We start from the raw sequence: 15,027 nt of genomic DNA, 5'->3' as shown, positions 1-15,027 counted from the left end.
TCGGGTGAAGTTAAAGTAAAAAAGTCATGCATTAATTGCAAGTAATATTGCACTGTTACCTGAATTGTTTATGATTAATACACTTTTACCATTAAATGCTGCATTTCATTAACTGAACTGTAAAACCGATATAACCGTAACAATTCTAGGCTACATGTGCGTAATAGATCGTTATTTAGTTGCGTCGTTTAACCGCTAAGAAGGTTAGTGTCAATGCTTGGAAATCCGTCGAACCAGGGTTTGAAGTTCAACTTGATTTTTTTGGAAGTATTCCAATAACGTGTCTCAGAAAATTGTTATGGTGTATGGGAGAAAATTCAGGATAGAAAACTTTTTATAACATATTATCCTTAAATAGCGTGTTAGTGTTGTTTTTTTTTCTGAACTGAGTGCAACTGATGGTTATTGAAATCAACGTTTCCCGGTGAAATAATTTATATTTAAATCGTGTTTAATGTTGCGGTCAGCATCACTTGCAACCAATTAAGAAAACATGGGCGGATATCTGCACTCTGATAAAGTGTGTTTACAGTTTTTAGGATGTTTTAAAGAAACGAAACAGTCTCTTCGAGTAGGCCTATAGCCTACTTCTGTCACAATAGCAGATTAGCAGTTAGTATAGGTCGTAGTTGAAATACCTGCGGTTCTGTTGAATTGTTAGTGGTCAACAAAGACAAATTAAAAAATGGTACTAAATCATACCCAGAATTTCAGCAGAAATCAATTTAAATAGATTATTTTAACGCGCGTTGCGCAATTTTTTTACTTGGATTCACATAAATCTTTGCGTCAATGGTTGTTTAAACATGACGATTTCCCCATCGTAATAACATTGCAGAAATCCTTCAAAACAAATTGCATGAAAACGATTCTCTACTGGTGTAGGCAACAACAAGTGGATATTCAATACTACAGTCATAACGCATCTTTTAATGACAATAGGCCTAGCCTATATGATACCTTCGCCCCACGTTTCGTCAGTTTGGTTTAGTTCACTGTTTTAAACCTATAAGCCTTCATGAGGTTTCACACGTGAGGCTAAAACTTTATTAATTCTATATTACCTGAATATTTTCCAAAAAAAAATTGATAAAACTGATTAGTTATTACATAACAGATGATCCGCTATATACAGGGTTACCATCGGTACTTATTTTTAGGATTTGGGCTTATTTTTGAGTTGTGTGCTTGTGTGGCTTGTTTATGAATGTTTTGGGCCTTAATATTTTTTTATTGCATGTTTTTTTTTAAATTTTCTTTGATAATAATCACGTTAATAAAGTTCGACAAAAATATACCTGGTCCGCAATCGTAAATCGTAATATTCCGGCGCTCGATGGCCAGCAGACCTTACAATTATTTGGCCCTCTATGAAAAAAAGTTTGGTGAACCCTGGCCGAAGCTGTAACGTCATCTTTTAAATTAAAAATATTGCCAATTCAACCAAACAAACGCATTTATTTTCGAGCTTCGTGCAAGTAAACTGGCTGCCTTAGGCTGCATTTGGTGCAGATAACAACAGCTGCTTTAGGATTATTTGTATTTGGACCCCAACTCCCCATAAAATCTCGAATTAGCTCCGAGTTGTCACTACCGTGCTTGTTTTTTCGTTGTAGCGTGCTTATTTTTTGGTCTTAGTAGATGGTAACGCTGGCTATACATATGTGGGTAACATAGCACAATTGTGTAGAAGCTTGACACATTTACAAAAGGCAATGTAATTTTGAAACTACAAACGCCGGAAACTTTAATCCTAACAGACACATCGGCTGAACTGCTTGTCACAACGAATCAAAAAAGCCTGAGAGCAAAACCAATTGTTGTTGAACTACTTGTAAAATACCGGTACTAGTTTTAGTAAGATGAAGTAAAATAATCAAGAAGCTTTGTAAGCTAAGGTATTTTGTGACTCCATTAAAATTAGTTTCAACTGTCAGAATTTAGACAAATAAATTTAGTTTTTTTATTTAATATACAAAGTTGTTTTTCTATTTTGCTATATTATTCAGAGGGTGAATTGATGGTTTATAAGTTGTTCCTATCGTGCACGTATGTACGTCATTAAATTGTATATACATAACCGATAAATTTATATTGAAAACAGATAACTTCGATTGATAGATATTTCTTGTGAAGTTTAAAGGTACGATAGTTTGTTTCATGTCGGATGTTTGACAAAGAATGGCTTCGCTGAAGAAGATAGTGATAGCGATGGTCGGAACTTTCTTTTCCGTCACATTTTATCACTTCATATGTTGCTGCAGGTAAGTTTTGTATTATAGAACTCAATTATTTGTGTGCTATTGCCGTGTGAAAGCAAAAAAACAAAACTTACAAGTCATATGTATTATAAGAAGGATATTCAATATTGTGTTGTCAGAAATGAGCCAAATTCGATACCAGGTATTATCGTAAGTTGGGCACAAGTCCGATTTTAAGACTGTTTGCACTACAGCTGCGCTGAGCTGGGCGTGAAATTGTTTACACTAGGCCTACAGCTGAGCTGAGCTGGACGTGAAATTGAGTTTGTACTATGGCTGCGTAATAGTCTAATCAAAATCACGCTTCAATGGCAGTCAAGCAAAGCGTGAAAATCGCTCCTAAACAACTAAAATCGCTCCAACTTTTTGCTAGCTGCACGGGACTTGAGTTTAGCAAAGTGTGAAACGTTCGCCACAATAGAATTTAAATGCAAATCACATTTTGCTCAGTTTAGCGCAGCTTTAGTGTAAACGGGCCTTTTTATGGCAGTCGACTTGATACCAAACTTATAAAGCAGTGGTCTTCAACCTTTTTAACAAGCGACCACAATTTTAATAAAATGAAATCATAATTTACATTGCGACCCCATTTTTGTCAATTACGAATAAAAATATTTCAATTAGTTGTGGAACAAAGTAACTGAAGCAAATATGCGTAAATTAAACACAATTCAAGAGAAATGTGGCTACACATGTGTACCACAATTTTTGTGATATAATTGCCTTTAGAAAGTTTTGGTTAACAAATAAATGGGAATTTATGAAACGAACGAACGCAAAAATTCCAATTTGTTTCAACAGTGAATTGCATTCAAATGCGATCGTTGCGCCTGCACAGCATCCACTAGTTTTTGCAAACGCTGCTCCACCTTGCATAAGCACAACCGCATGTCATGCTTTTTTAACGGAATGAAAATTTCAATAACATAATTAGACAGCGTAGGGTACGTTGATTGCTTCGCATTTATTTGACAGCTCTTAAGAGCTAAAATCAGGAATTTTAAGTAGAAGAAACATAAGTTTGCCTCATTATGTTTATTAGTGTGACGTCATCGTAAAGCAAACAAAATACATTAATCCTACTAAAACAGCATAAATATGATGAGCGATGCCGACCCCACAAAAACTTTAGGCGACCCCATTCGGGGTCGCGACCCATAGGTTGGATACCACTGGTATAAAGGAACTCAAATTATGACTAAATACCATGTTTACGACGAAACCTATGCAACACAAACATTGGTTTCAATTGGCGTTAATTTTTTTGACAAAGAAATCGTGTAATTAGGTATAATAAGAGAAATCTAAATATTTGCGTTTGGGAATCTCCAAGCCTGTCGATTTTTATACTTATTTATAGTTGTGCTGTTATCTAACTTATTATTATCTTGTTGACATTGTCCAATCACGTGAAACTTGACAAACGATTGTTCAAGTCCAAAGTTAGGTGATGTGATGTGTTATGTCAAAAGACTTAGTTTTTAGCGTTGAAACAAATGTAAAACAGTCATTAACGACGTTCCGGCAAAACATGTTCTTTTGTTACTAAGACATGTCTTAGAAGTGTATTTTTGATTATTAATTTTTGGTAGAAAATAATACCACTATATCGAGGAATGTGCGAATATTTTTTGGGTTAAATGCGTTACGTCTTTTCTAGATTTTTGTGGCTATATTGAACTCAATAAACGAACTGTCTTGTCGTTCAAACGCTTTGTATCCATCTCCTTAAATGTAGGCTATTTTAAATTAAGATTTTAGTTTCATATTTGCGCAAAATATTGAACGATAACCTCAAGGTTTTAAGTTACTAGTTTTTGGTCTTCGTGGTATGACGTAACTTTGCTAAATAAAAATGCGTCACGCTATTTTTTTTTCTAGTTTCACCACTGGCCAAAAGTTGTAGTGGTGTTGTCTGTTTTTTGCCTAGTTATATAAACATCCGCAAAGCTTTTATATTAAATGCGAAAACGTTAAAATATTTAAGACCATGACTATTTTTTGCGTTTGGTGTGCTTTACAGATTTCCATCATCGGAAACAGAATCCAAGGTTGTTAACGACGAACTGAAAAATCTTGGCAAAAAAGTGCACAGTTATTTTGATGAAATTCAAGTAGGGAACAAGCCTTTCTTAAGTAAATTTTAAAAATATAAAGCGTATTTTTTATTTTCAGAAAAGCGCTAACAATCCAGGTGGTGACTTTGAAGTGTGTGAAAATATTAAGTGTGGTTTTGGGTGCAATTTACATTCGTTTATTTCCTGCTCCTACCGTATACTGAACGAAGGAAAAAGCTTTCGGTTAATCGAAAACGAAAAATCCTCCATGAATCAAAAGGCTTGGCAAAACGTATTTTACACGAATGTACACACAAGTAACAGAAATGAACTTGAGGGGAAAGGAAGGTATAATCAAGTGGAGAAAAATATAAACTTAAGAAGAAAACGATCGTCCGTGTTACAGGATTACAAGGATGGCAATAGTTTTCCCCGGATGACAAGTAAGTGCGAATGTATTGGTCACAACTTTAGGATGTTTGCCTTTTTGCTTTCGATGGCTCTTATGTTTAATTGTAATTTTTTAAATGGTAGCTATAATTAAGCGTTTTCGGTGCTGTTTTCTTTACGTCCTTGATGTAACGTCAGTTTCAGGTATGTCGACTTTAGCAAGGAACGGTTGCACCGATCCACAAAATATACCTTAAATGCAAAAAAAGATCTAACTAAAAAAAAACTCAAAAACACCATGCCTTCAGAAAAGGCTTACGAGATCACTCGGCTTATTCGGGATAATAGTATACTTTTTATTTCCCAGTATTATACTATTAGCCTGCTATTGTCCGGAATAAGCCGCCTGGTTTCGGTTTTAAGCCATTTGAAGGCATCCGTTGCGCGATATAATGTGTGCCGTTATCGTTGGCCATGGTATGACTCCACAAGGGCCTGGTCGCAGATTCAACTTTGCGTATGTCAGGTGTGGCCAACATATGTTTGATTGAAAAATATTTTTTAAAGACTCACGATCGACCAGTTCGGTAATAAAGTCACAAGAACAAACGCCCTAATGCACCCGTTTTTGTGTGAATCTTGTATTGTAAATAAATAGGTTTCGATTTATTAAACATTGTGAGCGGTAATCTTAAGTACAGTTACTTTGACACGGTTTACTTACTATTTGGTCAAACGAGCAACTGCTGATAGGCTACAGGGCAAGCAAGCGATAAAGTTCAATTTGTTAGGACGTCATAATGCGCTGCATTTGGCTTGTCCAGACACAAAAATTGGGCATTTTAAAGTTCCGCTTGTGCGCGATAGTTACTGTAATTACGTGACCAGTATTTTTCCACATAGCGCATCCGTGAGGTATACGGTGTTATAAAGCATATTGATACAAGCTGGTAGCCCACAGACCACCATATACTATAACTATACGCTATTTGTGCTGCTTGAATTTTCCAAGGTTTATGGACTGTTTTTTGTTCTAATTATATGAATATTGCTTAAAAACGCCTATTTTTGAAATACCAACATAATCAACGCGGTCGAACATCTGACACGTGCCGATCGACTGGTCGATCGTGACCAACCTGTTGGGGACCCCTGGCGTTTACTAACGTTTTAATCTCGACAAATGTATAGGCCTACTTTTTTATTAAGTGTTACAATTTAGGAAAGCATATCTACTAAAGGTTACCGGTTTATCTGGCCATATTGCAAAGTTAGTTAATCTTGTATACAAGTGTTTCAAACCTTTTTTCGCGGCGACCCAAATCTCTTTACTGAAATTTAGAAATCTAATAAATATAGGCCATTTCTTCGGTTTTGTCCCACAGTTTTCTTAATCTTTTTTAGAAATCTTGTTTTGGACCTATCTTAATAAATCTGACAATGTGAACTAACTGCAGTTGGTCACCCTATTTGGGGTTGCAGCCCATAAGTTGAAAAGCCCAGTTGCAGTCCTACCGCTGAGGTTTGAGAGAGCAAATGTGTTTTAGACAAGTTTGTTACAATTTTTTGAAGTTTTAAACTGAAAAAACTGTTTGAAATGGAAAAACAAATTTCTTGTATTTTACAAAGTCTTAAAATGTTTAGACTTTCCAATAATAAAATTGCTGATACATATTTATTTTCAAAACTTTTTATATAACTTTTAGTGAAAGAAATTACCTAAACAAAAATAACTCTAACATTTTAGATACCAACCCAATCGCTGCTCTTCAATTGAAGGGCATTCCTCAATCCGTCCACGACAAAGTAAACTTACTGCACTCTAACCCCACCGCATGGTGGATCGGCCAACTTGCGGGCTATCTACTTAAACTGAAGCCTGAACACCAGCAAACGGTGGAAGCGTTTCGTCGCGGACAGAGTGGACCAATTGTCGGGTATTAGTGTTTAACTTTGTTGAGGATAGTTTCCTTATGCTATACTTTTTGGCGCGTAAAGCTATTTTAATGATCACTTGAGTGCATACCTTGTAAAAACGGCACCAAAAAGATCACTGTTTTAAATTATTTGACTTGACGAAGTCTTTGGGGCAAAATTACTTTGGCAAATTACTTGGGCCAAATTTTTAGGAAAATGACGTGACTTAAACTTGTTTTGAATTAAATGCATTTTAATAACTCCGGTTATATAAGAGCACTATAGTAAATTAAACAAGATTTCAACTTGCTATATGGTTCGTTTTGGGGTAATTTTTTGTGAAACATTGCTTGTAATCAAAGGGATATTTTACTCAGGTTACAAGAATAAATTTTAACAACAATGGTTGTTACTAGTGATTTCCAATGGTATTGGAGCTGATTGTATATATCAAGTGGGTAAACACTAATGCTGGTCCAGAATTTTGTATTCATAGTTGACCTTACGAATTTACGTCTAAACGTGACATGACATAGAAGTTACCTTAAGAACAACATACAGTGTATTTATTTTGTTGACAGTTTTGTCTTATTCAGTGGTAGCAAACTTTGCTTGAGTCTAACGTAATAAATCTTCTCGTCGAAATCATGGCTGTAGAGAATAACGACGCCATTTCCTTTGTCCAGCTTAATTGCAGATGGATCGCCTTATATAAACCTAGATTGTAAAGGGCCGTTTAAAAAAATGTTAAGTATTTATATATGGCCTTCAATATTCCTACTTCGTTTAGTTAAGAATTCAGTTTAAGAAGGCATGGTCTCTCCCTGGTATCGGTTCTAGTGCGATACTTAGGTGGTATCGGTGCCGTTACCTGGAGTACAATATTCTAGTTTAGTTTCCAGCCACTTTTGATAAGTGGAGTTTATCCATTTCATCAATTGGCAATTTATCCCTATATGTGTGTCAAAGGAAGAATAAAATAAGCATAAGATGTACGCATAAAGTAAACTAAGAAGATGACTTTGATGACATTGTAAAATGATATATTTTTCTTAGTACCTTTTAAATTATATGAAATTAATGAAATCTATGTTTTTAATTTTGGTAACGTAAGAAGAGTTTAGTCGTTTATTTGTCTTGTTTTTTTTTTGTTTTTTTATTTTGTTGTGCCATATTTTCAGCATACATGTGCGTCGTGGTGACAAATTAAAACGGGAGAGCGGTTTTTTTGCCGTTGAAGAATACTTGTATCAAGTTGAGAGATGGTATGAAAGACACGAAAAGGTGTTGTCGATCAGGCATGGCCGTATCACTGTGGTTGAAAGAAACCTTTTTGTGGCAACCGACGATCCAACAGTTGTGGAAGAAATCCAAGAGAAGTAACCAATTTATGTTGATTGCCGTATTTGCTTAAGTTAAAATCTGAAAATCAAGTGGCTCATTTCAACAGACACGCGCTTGCAATTACGACATCGTGAAAAAAGCTTAACGGAATATCTGCGCGTAATAAAAAATATTGATGCCATTATTGCTACACTTAATCTTAATTTGAGTTTGGGGTCATATTATGCCGTATAGCACGCTTTCACTTACACCCAACGTGTACGATTGAGCGCAGACCTCCAGTAACGCTTTTTCCACGACCATGCAGGTAAATGCGAGGGCGTGCTTGTGGAAATTTGAGACTCGTATATCTTATCGCTATTTACTCGCGCGTGTGTCTTTATTTGGCGTGTTTTAAATTGCTTTGACACGTACTTTGACCTAAACAACCACGGTTGTGCGAAAGCCCATCAACATTGTAATACGATTTGAAAAAAAAAATTTGTTGAGACCCAAATTATAAAAAATACTTTGTTGAGACCAAAAGGATCACCATTAAGCAAATACTGCCACTTTACCTAAAAAACTAACTTTATTCTGTTTTGATGGGTCTACTGAAGTCTGTTATGTAGCAATATCCTATACTTTTTGTTTTATAGATATCCAAACTATCAAGTGTCTCACGACACCCAGCATACAGAAGTCGCGTCAAACAAAAGCCAAAGGCGATATAGCGACGGTTTGTTGTCTGTCGCTTTGGACCTCTACAAGATGGTTCATTGCGATTTCCTGGTGTGTACGTTTTCCTCAAACGTGAGTTTTGTAGTTTTTTTTTAAATGGTCGGAAAGCTCCGTGTTTGCATAACCGTTCCAGATAAACTTTTGACCTTAATAAATATGTCTGACTTAGCCGTCCATTTGCTAGTCCAAACGGTAAAACTGATATCCTATAAATATATAACGAAATAGTTAAAGTCAAGACGCTTATATACAGAAATGCAAAGTAGTGTTCGGAATTGTCTATTAAAAGTAATGTTAGTAACATTTTGGTTTGCGATTGGTTCTATATATAAAAGTAATCTGGTGTATTCTACCGACAACACAGGCTTCTAACCCTATTTATACTATATGGTTGGTTGAGCAGGCAGTGTACCTAACTAAAACACAATTTTAAACACAATAACTTGTTAAAAATTATTAATAGAATAACCTCATTAAACCCTATCAAACACAAATTGTGTTCTTAAAATTGTCATTATCATTTTGTACAGTTGTGCCGTTTGGCGCTGGAGTTAATGCAAGTCGAACATGGCGACGCGATGCACATGGTGAAGTCACTCGACATTGGTTACAACCTTTTCTATCGACAACAACCCATCTACCACGTGGCTGTATTTGAACAAACCGGCGATATTGAAGGTTTTTGTTTCTTTTTCAGTCTATATTGCGTCATAGTGGAGAAAAACGTTAACGTTTAAATTCTTATCCTTTGCTAAGTAAAGGGAAGTCTTGTTCCCATTCAGCATAAACTTGAGAAACTAAATTTTAGTAGGCAGCAAAAACTCGTCAGGCTTATATCGTACTATAAGTGGTAGGCCTACTGTTTTTGTTAAAATGTCAAACATAATAACTAGTATTTAATCTAAGTTCCACAAAGTATTAAAACAACAAGCAGCTCATTGTTGCAACCTCTTAACAAACAAATAACAAATTTTAGCTGACGAATTTATATTTTTTATAAATTTTTTGTATTGTTGCAGCGTAAATCACTTTTTGCTAGTTTCCGCAAATATACGGGTTCTTTTGTCAAAGACCTTTTTTAGTTTATTCATAAAATGTAGTTCTATAGCTGCATATATCTAATATTTATAACCAGCATAATAAAGTGGTTGGCTAAAAATTAAGACAGCACTTGGTCATAAAGATCCGGTTTGGGTTCGGTTCTGCTTCCTGCTAGAATAAGTTTTGCCTTGCGACGAATAGACATCAAACTTGAACATGCCGTGTTTTGATTGAAAAGGACAGTTTATTTTGCAACAAGAGATATTTTGTTTCATAAAAACCCAATAAGTCTATTCAGCCCAACGCTATGCATACGATGGGATGCTGCACCGGGAGACCTATAAACTCAAGTGCAATTTTCTCTGTAACTATAAAATCCGTTATTTCAAGAAATACTAGAATCTCTTTATGTACCCTATGCGACGTGTCCTTTTCATTAAGGTTTTACTATATCGAAATGAAAAAACTCATTTTTTTATGTTTGTACCTGAGTTTGCTCAACAACAACAGATGCCTTTAGTATTTATTGTTTTATAACGTCACATGTTGACGTAACTTTGTGACGTCATTTTAAAAATGTTCATTTTCCCTAAACAAAAATCCTTAACCCGTTCGTTTGTCGTAGTGGTTTCACGTAGCGGACCTGCAACAGCTCTTAAAAGAGTATTTTGGGCCGGTACAAAAAGTTTACTGCATTGAATATTTAGGTCTTGCAAAGTGCAACTTTCGTTACAAAATACCAAACTAGACCCAGTAATTGCTTGCAAGCAAAACATTAAACGTGACAATGATAATACGTATAAGCACACATTCAATTTAATGTGTAAATAAAACATTTTTTGTTTACTTTAGGAAGGTTAGTATTGGAAATACAAGATACAATAGTCCCGATCCACAAAATCTTCGGCCTTGAGATGTGGTACGGGGAGAATCGGAGGACAGGTGAACGCGGTCGATACCCGGCACACATCGTGGAACCACTATTCAGCTATACCTGAAACTCATTATTATTTAATTGGAATTCAAATAGAGTATCAAAACGCGATGTCTTTTGCGACATTTTTTCTTCATGTTGTAGACTAACCAAGAACTGTACTTTTCTCGTTTTTCTTCATATTGAAAACCAATACCCTGATGAAATCCGATGTTATTGCTTCTGTAGTGAATTAAAGTAATTCTACAGACTAGGGATCTATAATTACCCCCATCAGAGGTGACTTAACATTAATCTCACATTACTTAATACTTTTTTCAGCATTACTAGCACTTAACAAATGCGTTTCGTATCGCAGCCAAAATTTGTCCACTAATAAAAAAACTACACAAGGTAGCCTACACGAGAGGGGAGAAATAGTATATATGCCGTTACGCAAGTAAGAAAAGACGAAGGCAATGGAGTACATCGTACGGCCAAATAGTATCCCTATTTTTACGTTTGCCTAGGATAATATATGAAAACAAGACTCAACTGATTTGTGTAGTTTTGAGTCTATATATTAACCAACAAAAGTTCCATGCCGCCATTGTGGATTCTAAAAATCGACGCCATTCCTTGTCAATTTAACAGACCGTGTAACCAATGGTTTGATCAAAATCGTTGATGAATTGCGTAGAGCAAGCATTTTTGAGAAATACGAATCATTAAGTACCCCTAATCACTTCTATAACCGGATGTATGGCATTTTTCGTCAAGTCGTTTTTGTGCTCAGTAAAAGCGTAACTGAAAAAGTAAAAATTGATGTCTTATCACTAGAGCGATTATTTTTTTACTTCAAAATTTGTCAAAATTTACACGTTAGGTCAAAATTATTTCAAGTCAAAATCGAATATAAATGCACATAAAATCGTTTACAAACCCTATATTCCGCTTTTTGAAACTGTGGTTCAGTTAAAATTTCATCAAAAAAAATTAGTTTTAAGTTATATTCAACGACATTTTAATTGCATTATGTCTTCATTAGAGCAATATACGCCACGGTATACGTGAGCCGGCAGAAGGCAGGCCTTGCGTATCGTTTTATGTTCTGCTAAAAACTTCATTTTTAGTTGTTTATCTCTGATTTAAACAAATGTATTGAACAGTATTTGCTGTCTTTTTTTCGCTTGTGATTTGCCATTATCCCATTTCCTATTTCAATAAGTATAGGCAGAGTTGCCATACCGTCCTTATTTCTAAGATTTGTCCTTATTTTGAAGGGCTAGGTCTTAGAAAACTTAAATGTTCTATTTGTAAGAAATGTCCTTATTTTCGCCTTTTCAGCAACTAAAGAACTTCGATCGTTTTCCCCTGGTAACCAGTGTTGAATAATATCCTAAAATTATCCTTTTGTGCCGAGTTTCAAAAAAATGAAAAGGTACTCCCGTCCCCGTGGCGTAGAAGTCTCAGGATTTTACTGCTAATGAGTGAGATAGGTAGGGCAGTGGTCAGTTTTAGCTGCTATACCAGGATACAGTGACTAACGACATTTTAGCAGTAAACGGCAGTTAGGTACTGCTGTTTAGGCTACAGCAGAATAGGCTGCGGCGAAGGCAGCATTTTAAGTGGTTGATAATGGGGAAATGGGTGCAGTGCAGTCGACACTTCGATTAATCAGTAGAGTTATAACCAGGGGTGGCCAACACTTCAATCGCGAACGACCGTTTAATCGCCACATTTCACCTGGTCGATCGCGTTATGTGTCGGATATTTTAAATAGCGTTCTTTAAGAAACATTAACAGGATTAGACCGAAAAGCAAACCATAAACCTTGATAAATTGCTGGAGCAGATTGTTTCGGGCAAAAAGTATGGAATGTGATATGAAACAGCTCGTATAAATACAATGTATGTCCAAAAACGCTTTTTAAATGCTAATCTAATTTTTCGGTTGTCCTTGTTTTGTGTCCATGTCGATGGCAACCCTGACTATAGGACTAGGTCTTTGTTAATTTTTGGGATTAATTTTTACGTTGCATTTGAACTGTTTACACAACATTTTTCTAAAGATAACAGCGTTTTGCTTTTTTAGGCATTTTTACATTTGTTCGTCTTTTTCAAATGACAAAAATATCAACTAAGCATGTTTATAAGTTTTGCATAAACCCGATAAAATAACTGATTTGCGTTCGTCCGGTAGACAGTAAAACATCAAAAACGTGTGGATGCCCAGACACAACAGCAAAACTTCAAACAACAATATGTTGTTTAAACCAATTTATTTCTAATAGGCCAGAATTTTGTCTAAAAAACATATTTTTAGGTAAAAATTTCTTATTTTTTTCGGTCCAAAAATAATCGCCCTACCTATCACCTAGTCCTTGTAAGAATTATCAAAACCCATACAGAATTAGGTACTATTTAAACGTTACGAATAACTCTTTATTCACTTCCAACATAGTTTTCACCATGTTCAAAATGATATCTACTTCTTTATGGGCTTTGATATTCTTACTGCGTCTTATCAATGTATTATCAGTTTCTTGCATTTTTTCTGTCATATGACTTCCAATAAGGTTGAAATAAGTTGTAAACAAACACCAATGCTTGTGCGTTTGAAAAGTGGAATTTGTTATTTATTCGATTTCACTAGGCAGGTTGTTTATTGTCTAAAATTTTCAGCATAGTATGCACAATCATTTAAGACAAAAAATAATGTACTAAGCCTTTATTGAAAACCTATATTATCAATTTGGTTCAAATTGTCGAAATTGAAACATCTATTCGCACAGCATATAAGGTTTCAATAATTGAAACGTTAAAGGCTACAACAGAATATATATATTTGGAATTGCGGGTTACTTTAATAAGATTACACTGAGCGGGAAACACACAATAAAACCTTGTTAAAACAACACCTATAGCACAGGAGTATTATCTTTTACGTTATCGTATCAGGGTTGCCAGATAAAAAATTGAAAAAAAGCCAAACCGTGAATGAAAAAAGCCAGAAAAAGCCAAACGTTAATTAAATGAGTTCAAAACCCATAAAAGGCTGTTAAATAAACTATAAGTTGATTTGTATGAAAATAAATAACCTTCAAGGTTCAAACTTGTGTGGTATGGCAACATGACAAACATAAATGTTCATAACATACCAACCAAAATGAAAATTTTTATCTTTTGAAAAGCTCAGTTGTCCTACGATCTTTAGGCTGAAAATGTAATATTTTCGTCAAGCTTTCTATTGAAAAATACTTGGTTAGATGAGCTAACCCTAAAGCGCGTTTTTCTAAACCTTTTTGAGATGCCTGCCAAAAGTAATAAAGCGGGACTTTTAATCCACTTCACTGAACTGTTTAAGCGACCAATGCTTTGCGTAAAAATTAAAATTTTAAGTATGAACTATTGGCGCTGGTCTAGAATCCTACCACAGCGTTGCATCAATTTAGCAACACGCAATATTTAGGTTAAGGTGTCGGTTGGTGTTTGGGTGAGGGTGGGCCAAATATAATAATTTAAAAACATTGCCTAAGCCTACCCAAACCCGAAGGCTAACCAGCACACTAACCCAAATATTGTGCGTTGATTTAATAATTGTGGTAGGATTCTATAGAACAGCACCGAGCTATTTTATTTGTATTGCTTTCAATTTCCCAAGTGTGTAAAATATTTTGCTTAGAAGTTTAGAACCAATGCCAATCTGAAAAAATCTAAACGCGAACCAACCAAATCCAACGGGTTGGCAACCCAGGGGCTAAGAAACACTGCGGCCTGTAGAGTGGAGATGGAGACCTATAGTAGCGATTTTATTATATAAAAAATCAGGCAAGATGGGGCCTATACATATCTTAAAACGAATGTTTTCAGAAGAAAAACGTATAGACCTATGCCATTTGACTAGTTTTAGCAAGTTTTTGCAAAAAAAAACAGAAAAAAAGCCAAAAAGATAACCGAATTTTCTGACGCCAACCATGTTTATAAAGAGCCAAATTTGAATAATTTGGCGTCAAAAAAGCCAATCTGGCAACCCTGTATCGTATTACATTCAACGAATAATAAAATCATTTAAGCCTACGTGATAAATATCTATGACGCAATAAGACCTATAGTCGTTAAATTTAGATGAAAGCAGTTTAGGTGCTACTAACATAGATATTATTACGACTGATTTGCTAATCTAGTTTTGGCCTATTTATAATTTGGTTTTATTGAAATATTTGACTCCAACTTCCTCTGATCAAAGCACGACTAAAAGCTATTAAAAGCACGAAATTGAGGCGATAAAATGTAGTCAACCTCACATTTCCGCAGGCACACGATTGGTCAATGCGTGCAGTAGACCGACCCAAATACATGCGTAACCTGGTGGAGGTCTATAT

General features: G+C 35.3%; 1 protein-coding gene across 1 annotated transcript; it reads left to right on the top strand.

Annotated features, from left to right (window-relative positions):
- Positions 1–2,165: 2,165 nt before the first annotated feature.
- LOC146136339 (alpha-(1,6)-fucosyltransferase-like) lies at positions 2,166–10,927 on the top strand. The gene is made up of 8 exons (XM_083395933.1): positions 2,166–2,264; positions 4,285–4,375; positions 4,437–4,761; positions 6,456–6,645; positions 7,807–8,004; positions 8,608–8,761; positions 9,220–9,367; positions 10,583–10,927. Exons 1-8 carry the CDS (start codon positions 2,182–2,184, stop codon positions 10,726–10,728), a joined length of 1,335 nt encoding a protein of 444 aa, XP_083252059.1. The 5' UTR covers positions 2,166–2,181; the 3' UTR covers positions 10,729–10,927.
- The last annotated feature ends 4,100 nt before the right edge of the window (positions 10,928–15,027 follow it).

This window comes from Ascidiella aspersa, chromosome 8 (genome assembly GCF_963924565.1).
Source record: "Ascidiella aspersa chromosome 8, kaAscAspe10.2, whole genome shotgun sequence".
In the NCBI taxonomy this organism is placed as follows: domain Eukaryota; kingdom Metazoa; phylum Chordata; class Ascidiacea; order Phlebobranchia; family Ascidiidae; genus Ascidiella; species Ascidiella aspersa.
This window is presented reverse-complemented; position numbering and strand designations above follow the sequence as displayed.